We start from the raw sequence: 8,118 nt of genomic DNA, 5'->3' as shown, positions 1-8,118 counted from the left end.
AGTGCCCTCAGTCCACTGGAGCCTTGATTTGGGCCCCACAGGAGTAGGTGCTGAACCAGGCCCAGAATCAGCAGCAAACAACCTTGCCCTCCCGACCTCATGTCTATAGTTGTGAATGCACAAGTCCTGCGTGGTACTTATACCCAACTGGCGCTCAGTTTACCAGCTCCACCTCTACCTCCATCCCTAAGTATGTGCCCCCTTGAGGAAGGTGTCATCGTCCTCAGAGGACAAAAGCTACAGTAGGGAAAAGCGTTAGTGAAAAATCTCAGGCATGGAATGGTTGTCCAGCTTTATTTTGTGCAGTGACTCACTTTTAATCACATGTCTTGTCCAGCAACAGGGAAACAAAACAAGTGGGCTCAAACACCCAATGAATACAAGGGCAGAGAAAACTAGGTTCTATGAAAGACATGGCAGTAAATACCGAAACATAGGCCTTGGGGAAGTTTGGACTGTCTGGCATGGCAGCATGGGCTTCAACCCCCTTTTCCTCCAGAACACTCGGTAAGAAATGGGGGCCCAAAGCGCCGCATGGTACGTAAGAGCAGGGCCAGATCGTTCAGGAATTCGTTCAGCACTGTCTGGAGGCAGCCTTGGTCCAGGGCAGCCCATTTCCTGAAAGTGAGAAAAAAAGAAAAGTCCAGTCGATAGTCGGGACTCTAACCTTGGCTAGAGCCCGTGCCTGTTTAATCCTAACACTCAGGCACCTCCCTGTGTGCATAGACATTCCCCTGCCTGTACTTGGTCTGCACTCCCGTAACCGCAGCCCTCCGAGGACTGACACAGTAAAGAGGCTGCCATCCACGGCGAGCTCCCTGTAAACGTCAGGATTTTCTCCAAATTGAGCCAGGGCTCTTCGGGCGCCCTCAGCTGCTATGGGAGACAAGAAAGGCACACTGATGGTGCTGATGGAGAGAGGTTAAGGCACAACCCTGTAAGGACGGCCCCACCAGCCCCTAGGCACTCCTTCCTTGGCAGCTCTCAGGCTGCCCTGGGCCCACCCCCCCTCCTTGAGCCCCCCACACCTGCTCTCCGTGCCCAGGCCCCCAGCCCTGCCCCTTGTATCTCAGGGCACCTTGGGCCCCTCCTAGTCCTCTGGCTCTGGCCAACCCTCTCCTGGCCCCTATTCTTGCAGCGCTGCCCCCAGCTGAGTCCCAGCTCCACTCCTAAGGTCTCCCTGGTCCCCAAGGCCCAGGCCAAAGCAGCCATGTTCCCAAGGATACAATCGGTGCAAGGTCATTCCTGCCCTGATGGCCGCCAGCATGAGATCCTCAAATGAGCCTGGCCCACGAGGTATCCGGACAGCCCGGGAAACAGCTCCTGCATAGGCTCTTTCATTACCAGAGACTCCCGTGCCACGCCAGTCACGTTCTCGGCGTCCACGCCCGCCGCCGTCGGGGGCCTGCATGGCTGTTCCCCTCTTCCCCTCAGAGCCCGGCTCCAGTGCACCGAGGACTAAGTGCTCCTCTGGTGACTGAGGCAGTTGTGAGGCTCCGCCCCTTTCCCACCCACAATGCACCATGCGATACCCACAGCGCCTGCGCAAAGTGGTCCTCAAAGCAGCTTTCCTGCAGAGCTGGCCCTGCAGTATGAACTCATGTTTGCTTGCTAGGCAGACAGCAGTGCCTCACAAGACCTTGCCAGCCTGCCCCAGGCCAGTGCCAATGCCCAATGGACCCCTAGGTGTCTGGTCCCCTCCAAGCCGACCCAGCCCCGAGTCCCAGAGACACCTTTTATTGTAGAGGGATTGAAGGCTCAAGGAAGCGCTAGGGCCTGAGTTCAATCCCCGCCCCCCCCCAAAGGACCCAGTTCAGCAATGGGAAAGTGCATCAGGCCCTCCACAGCCCCGCAAGGGGGCAGGGCCTGCCTGGTTCTTCCACACCTTGGGAAGCTACTAGATCAGCGGTGCCCGCAGGGGTCTCCGCCAGTGGGCTCTGTACAGGCCCATTTCCCCTCATCGCGCTCTAGGGGAGGTGCCAAGCCTGTCAGCGCATCCTGTCCACCACCTCACCACAGCCCTATGAGGGCCAGGCCTGGAGCCCCACTTGGGGTTGTGGATCACTGCCAGTGCCATCTGTGTGGGGGCTTAAAGATTTTTCATCCCAGTTACTTCTGTTTCTTCAATTCTGTGTCTCTAAGCTTACTGTAACAATCTGCACATGGACATATAATTATTCCTGTCTCTAAAATCTTCAGAATTCTTAGGTGAATATCCTTGATCCACAGAATTGTATTAATTATAGTCAATCTTTGTTTTCTCTTCGATCCTTTTTTCTCTCATAATTATTTCTTTTCTTCAGGAAGGCAGAAACAATCAATTAAAATCCTACTTGATTCTTACTGGGAGACCTTTGGCAAATGGTACCTCTTGTGCAATGTGTGTGAAGGAGCTGAGAAGCTGGACGAATTTTTTTTAAATGTAATATTTTGGCCAGGTATGGTGGCCCACAACTCTAACTTCAGCAACTGGAAGGCTGAGGCAAGAGGATCGCAAGTTCCGGGACAGTGTGGGTGCATAGTGAGTTCAAGGCTAGCCTGGAGTACAGAGCAAGACTGTGTCTAAAAACCCTAAATGCATAAGTAAATGAAGTTTAGTGTTATGGCAATAGAGCTACTTGAACTATAAATGGAACATTACTTGCCCAGCAGTGCAAGAGCCTAAGTTTGATCGTCCGCATGAAAAAAATGGAAGCAAAAAAGTGGATGATTTACAGAATGAGTATTAAACATCATGGGTGAGGAAAATCTCCAGAAGACCATGGCAACCCTACACACATGCAATCATGCATGCAAGCAGCGGGTGGACTCCACTGCTTTCTGGCCATGAGCCTCCCATTTCTCGCATATAAATGGGGACAGTCATAAGGATTGAAGGGAGTAATGCCTATAAAATTCTTTAGCACTCAGTAGGCAATCAGTAAGTACTAGGTTCTTTTTCAGTCTCTATAACATGCTGTGTTCTGATGCAATGATTCTACATGACCAGACAAAAGAGGCTGAGAAAAGAAGGTGTCCCAAGTAATTGTTGTTCCTGCTTTTGTACTGATGACATCTTGCTTGCATCTCTTTCTTTCTTTAAAATAATCAACTGTGTCTTTAAGAGCAGATTTAGATTCAGAGATACATGAAATGTTCAATTTTAAATGCACTTGGTTTTGCATAAATCTGTATTTCAGAATTTGCTTTTCTGTGGCCAGGAGAGTTTACGTGTCTCCTTGGATATATGATAAAGTCGCATCTGCAAGCCAGTGTTTCTCTTTGAAAAATTTCTCCTTTTCTCACAAGTGACAGGGTTGTACTAGGGCTGGGGATGTCGCTCCGCGGTGACTGCTTGCTGGGCATGCATGAGGCCCTGGTGTGACTCCCAGTACTGCATAACAAACGCAAGTTGATTCGGAGAACCCGGGGTTGTCTGGAGGACGCAAGAGAGGGCTGGGGCTCCGCAACCTGGCCGCCTCTCCTGCCGCACCCTGGACGGCACTCTGAGCTGGACACCGAGAACTGGGTGGCAGGCCACTGCAGATGTCCCAGCACTTCGTGGTCTTCCCACGCTGGTTTTAAACAATTCACGCACCCCATTTTTGGGAAACAAGGAAGAGGCTGTGCACAGCGTGAAAAACCATGGCAATTAACCATGGATTCTTCCAGGTAAGTGATACTACCCACCTTGAGAAAATAAAATTTCTTGAGTAGAGGTGAAAACAAACCCAAGTCCTTCAGTAAGCCTTCGTCTGTCAGCCATGACCAGCAGTGATGACTTGAGAGTATTCTTTGCTTTTGGACAGGGTCTCACTCTGTAGCTCAGGCTGGCCTTGAACTCACTCTGTAGCCCAGAGTAGCCTCGAACTCATGAGGATCCTCCTGCCTCAGGCCTCCGAGTGCCGGGATGAAAGGTGTGCACCGCCAGCAATGCTGGGCTGAGAGCATTTAGTACTCCAGTGCTGTGCAGAGGAGTGAACTAGGAAGCGGTCTGTAGAGTGGCTACTGAGCAAGTTCTGTGAGCCCCTCGCTAGAGACAAGGAGCAGAGAAGCAAATCCTTCCTGTGCTGGGGCTCACTGAGGCAGCAGGACCTGCATGAGCCTTGTGTCCTTTGGTTGCAGGGCAGGTGCATTCCATAGCCAGAGGCCCTACCGTGGCCTCTGCCCAATCCTCCCTTTACTATGCGTTGATATTTCCAAGCAGTTCAGCCCCCAGGTGTGTCCCCTTTCCTGGCTCCTCACCCTTCCCTCTGCTTCCTGGCTACCATGCTGTGAGCAGCTGCCTCACCCAGCCCTTCCCCCACTCCATTTCTGCCCTGGAGCCTATCACCCATGGACTGTAAACATGAGCTAGTGCAAACTGCTCCTCCTTTCATCTGTGTAAGGTAAGCAGTACTCCCTGTCCTTGGTGAGAGAAGAAAAGTGACTAAGGAACAGGTAGGGCCAAGCACCCGTAATTGTGCGGGGTGGAGGAAGGCCCCGTGAAGACAGGGATCACACACTATACAGGTTTCGGCTGGCTCTGCAATAAGCTTGGGCTGAGCAGGAAGACCTTTGGGAGTGGTGGCTGAGGCAGGGGAAGGATCCTCAGGCCTGGTACTTTGAGCTTGGGTTCTGCTTCCAGCTGCAGCACATGCCCACAGGAGGTCCATTTCTCTTGCCCCCAGTGAAGCCAGTACCTTGAGAGACAGAGGCACATGTAAGAATGACCTCAAGTGCAACATCTAGCAAGTTGGAAGACGGGAACTTCAGTCCTAAATCCAAGGAAAATACCAAATCCAACTGCTTGGGAATTGCAGGCACAAGGCTTGTAGGGGGATCCAGGGCAGGTGCGGCAGAGAGCCAGGCCCCACACAGGTACTGATGTTGTGCAGGCTGCTTTGCTGATGTACCAGCTGCTGTTCCCTGAACAGCACCAGATGTCCTTGGCTCTGTAAATGTGGAGAAAAGATACTAAGTAGCACGTCATGTGGCTTCCCAGGAATAGTCAGCCTTGCCACTAATGACTAAGATGTACAGTGTTGTTTTCCAGGGAACAGGAAGACAGTGAACGGTTGTTTTACCAGAGAATAGTTTGTGACACATCAGGCAGCTTCCAGTGGAGGGGTCATCTGCAGGGAAGGTGGCAGGAGCATGGCAGGGGAGGGGCATGGCTCAAGGCTGGGTCCTCCAGAATCCGTGGGTGTCCAAGCCAACTGAAAGGACCTAAAGGCGAAGATTTCTTTGGCTTGGCCCTACTCCACAAATGAGGGTCGTAAACAGCAAGAATATGGGGCTTTGTGGGGGCCACACAGCACTTGTTGGCTGGCCGCTGTACTCTTGGCAGTCATGGGCTGGGATGACTTGCATTAAGAGACATCACAGTACAGCTCATTGTTTATGTTACTCCACTGCAGCAAAGTCTAGTCTTGTTGGACAGCAGCTTCTGCTGGGATCATAGACGTGGGCCACCATACCCGACTTTGTTTCTGGGAATCTTAATCCCACACATGAGAGTCCAGCTTTTAGGATGTTGTGTTCCATATGGGGGGACTGAACACACACCATGATTTTGCATGCCACAGCCTTGTGCCACATCTCAGGTAGGCATCTGGGTACATGTGTGTGTGAGACCACCCCCAGGGAGGATTTAGGGTGCCTTCCCCTTGGACAGGATGAAATGAGCATCGTGTGGCTGCAATCCAATAGCCTGTGTAAGATATTTGGTGGTCTATTTCTGGGGATGGTCACCCTGGGGCTTGTGGGTAATGCAGTAGTTCGAAGCCTTACGCTTAAGATTTGGGGTGGCACATTCTTTTAAGTTCTTTCTGAGACCCTGGAACATATGAAGCACCCAGCGAATTGCAGGGTCCTTTTTTGGTGTGGCAGGCATGTGTGGACTTCTATGGATTTTATCACTCCTTCGCATGTGGGTAGGTTCCTGGGTACCTCAGGCCTTTGCTTGTGAAGAGTCTTGGGATCATCCTGGATGGGAGTCCGTGAATATATATGTCTCCTGAAGGGCTGGTGTGAACTTGCAGAGAGTTTTCCACACCTTGTGCTTTGTGGTGGTATCTCAGGGAGCTTTTCTGCTACTACAGTCATGGGTGTAGCTCCTGAGCTATGCCCCTCTTCTGGAACTTTGCTGTGACCAGAAACTGTCCCTCCCATGAACCAGATACAACTTTCCCCAATCTGAGGTGCTCATTTTCTCACCTAGCCCTGCCACTCCCACGCATTGGTTGTGGCACCCACTCCTGACATCTCAGGCTAGTCTCCCCCTCCTACATCCATTCCTCAGGTCCTGTGGGTACCCGGCACCTCCTTCCCTATGATCCAGGGCCAGGTTCCCCCAGCTGACATTGCCCTGGTTATACAGCTCCTCATTCCCTAGAAAGGCTCTACCCCTCCGCTGAACTACCATGTGGCTCCCAAACCTAGGGTCCAGGGCTAGACTCCTCATCTTCCCCATTCCAGACCTTCTCCACTAGACATGGTGCTCCCTTGAAGATGGCCCAGGAAACCTCAGCTAATGTCCCTGTGTTCAAGTCTTCTCATTCTCAGAAGAGTTTGGGCTATCTCCTGGCCAGCCATGGTACACCCAAACCTGGGCGTCTTGGCTAGGCCACTGGCCTACTTGACCAAAGCCACACCCCTTCTGTGACTCAACCCAGAGCAAAGGTGCCCTATTCATGTCTCTCCTCTGTCCATTAGTAGGTTGCACTCCAAAAGTGGCCAGCGAGTCTCTAGCCTATTGAACCCAAACCTGGAGGTCCTGGGCTAGGGCCCTCCCCTCCAGAGTCCAGGCCACACCCCCTGACCAGACATAGCCTAGAGCACAGGTGCCCTGGCAATGCCTCTTCTGAGTCCCCTGCTAGGCTCTGCCCCTCAGGTGGTCCACCTCCTGATCTTAAAGCTGAGGATCCAGGCCTAGGCTCCTGCTCCCACAGATCAGAAACCAGACCCCCTGGTTTGACCAGGCTCAGAGGGGAGATGCAGGGGCCATGTCTCTCCTTTCTTTCTTATCAGGCTCCTCCACCTCCCGAGAGGGCATCACCAGGGCCATCAACTTTCCTGACTCTTCTCACTCTGACCCCCTTTGTGATGCAGTATGTCTCCATTCCCCTGCAGCAGTCAGGCCCCTAGAGGAGTCACAATACAGCACGGGTTCCTATCTCTCCTCCTCAGAGGATAACACTCCTTCCTGGGCTTCTAACCTCACCCAGGATTTAGGCACTGGGTGGGGTGGGCCATGACAATCCAGCATCCTCACTGTCCCTAGGCATCACCTTCCCCCAACCCAGTGCAAGCCACACCAATCCCAAGGGCTTACACTTCCAGGGTCTCACCCACCCTGGGCCTCAGCAAGCCAGCTCCTCAGTTTCTTGCCAAACCTGCCCAAGGCCTCCACGACCCAGGCCTCTCCTTCCCACCCATCCTGCCTCAGGCCAACCACCTTCCCCCTAAGCCAGGCCCATCCTCACCACACCAAGCCCTCAGCTTCAGGCCTCGGCTGGATTGCCAAGTGGTGGGCAATTGCTAAGCCCAGGTGAACTGAACTAGCCTGGGGCTGGGAGGGCAGCCTGCCTGTGGCTTTTGGCCAGCAGTCTAAGAGGCAGAGCTAGAGAACCTGCGGGGAGGCGGGGAGGTCAGCCGGTGGGTGCTGTGAGAAGCCAGAAGGGTCTGCTGCTTCTCTTGGAGGAGCTTGTCCTGCTGGCTTTCCTGATGCACTCGGCTGGCCTCCCTCTCAGAGGAGCTCGGGACCTCACTGTCACTCAGAAGGGCCACGGCTCACTTTGGGGCGCTCTGCTCCTCGCTTTGAGCATCGCTTGCTGGCTCTGGAGGGGAACAGGGTGGCCTGCTCAGTCTTCTGAAGGAGCCCGCCCCGCTGGCTTTCCTGCCGGGAAGGCAGCTTCCCTCCTCCTCAGAGGAGCGCTGGGCCTCGCTGTTGCTGAGGTCCGCTGGTGGGGAGCTCTGGTTTCTCCTTTGGGGGTCGCCTCCTGGCTGCAGTGCACATCGCCTGGCCGGCTAGCCCAGGTCCCTCGTCCCGCTGGGCCGGACTCTCTAGCTTGCACCACTGACCTGTGGGCCTATCCACGCCCAGCCAGGAAGCGGGCCTGCAGGAGGCCCTGTCCTGGCCTCTGGGCCTCCAGCTGG

At 53.7% G+C, this 8,118-nt stretch overlaps 1 protein-coding gene across 1 annotated transcript; it reads right to left on the bottom strand.

Annotated features, from left to right (window-relative positions):
- Positions 1-348: 348 nt before the first annotated feature.
- LOC111814599 (EKC/KEOPS complex subunit Lage3-like) lies at positions 349-4,887 on the bottom strand (the record flags this gene model as incomplete). Its single annotated transcript, XM_023708462.1, has 3 exons — positions 349-618; positions 786-876; positions 4,662-4,887. Coding segments are annotated over 3 exons (456 nt in total), but the record flags the coding sequence as incomplete, so codon positions are not given.
- Positions 4,888-8,118: the final 3,231 nt, after the last annotated feature.

The sequence above is a fragment of the Octodon degus genome, unplaced genomic scaffold (assembly GCF_000260255.1).
Source record: "Octodon degus isolate 3935 unplaced genomic scaffold, OctDeg1.0 scaffold00373, whole genome shotgun sequence".
NCBI lineage: Eukaryota > Metazoa > Chordata > Mammalia > Rodentia > Octodontidae > Octodon > Octodon degus.
This window is presented reverse-complemented; position numbering and strand designations above follow the sequence as displayed.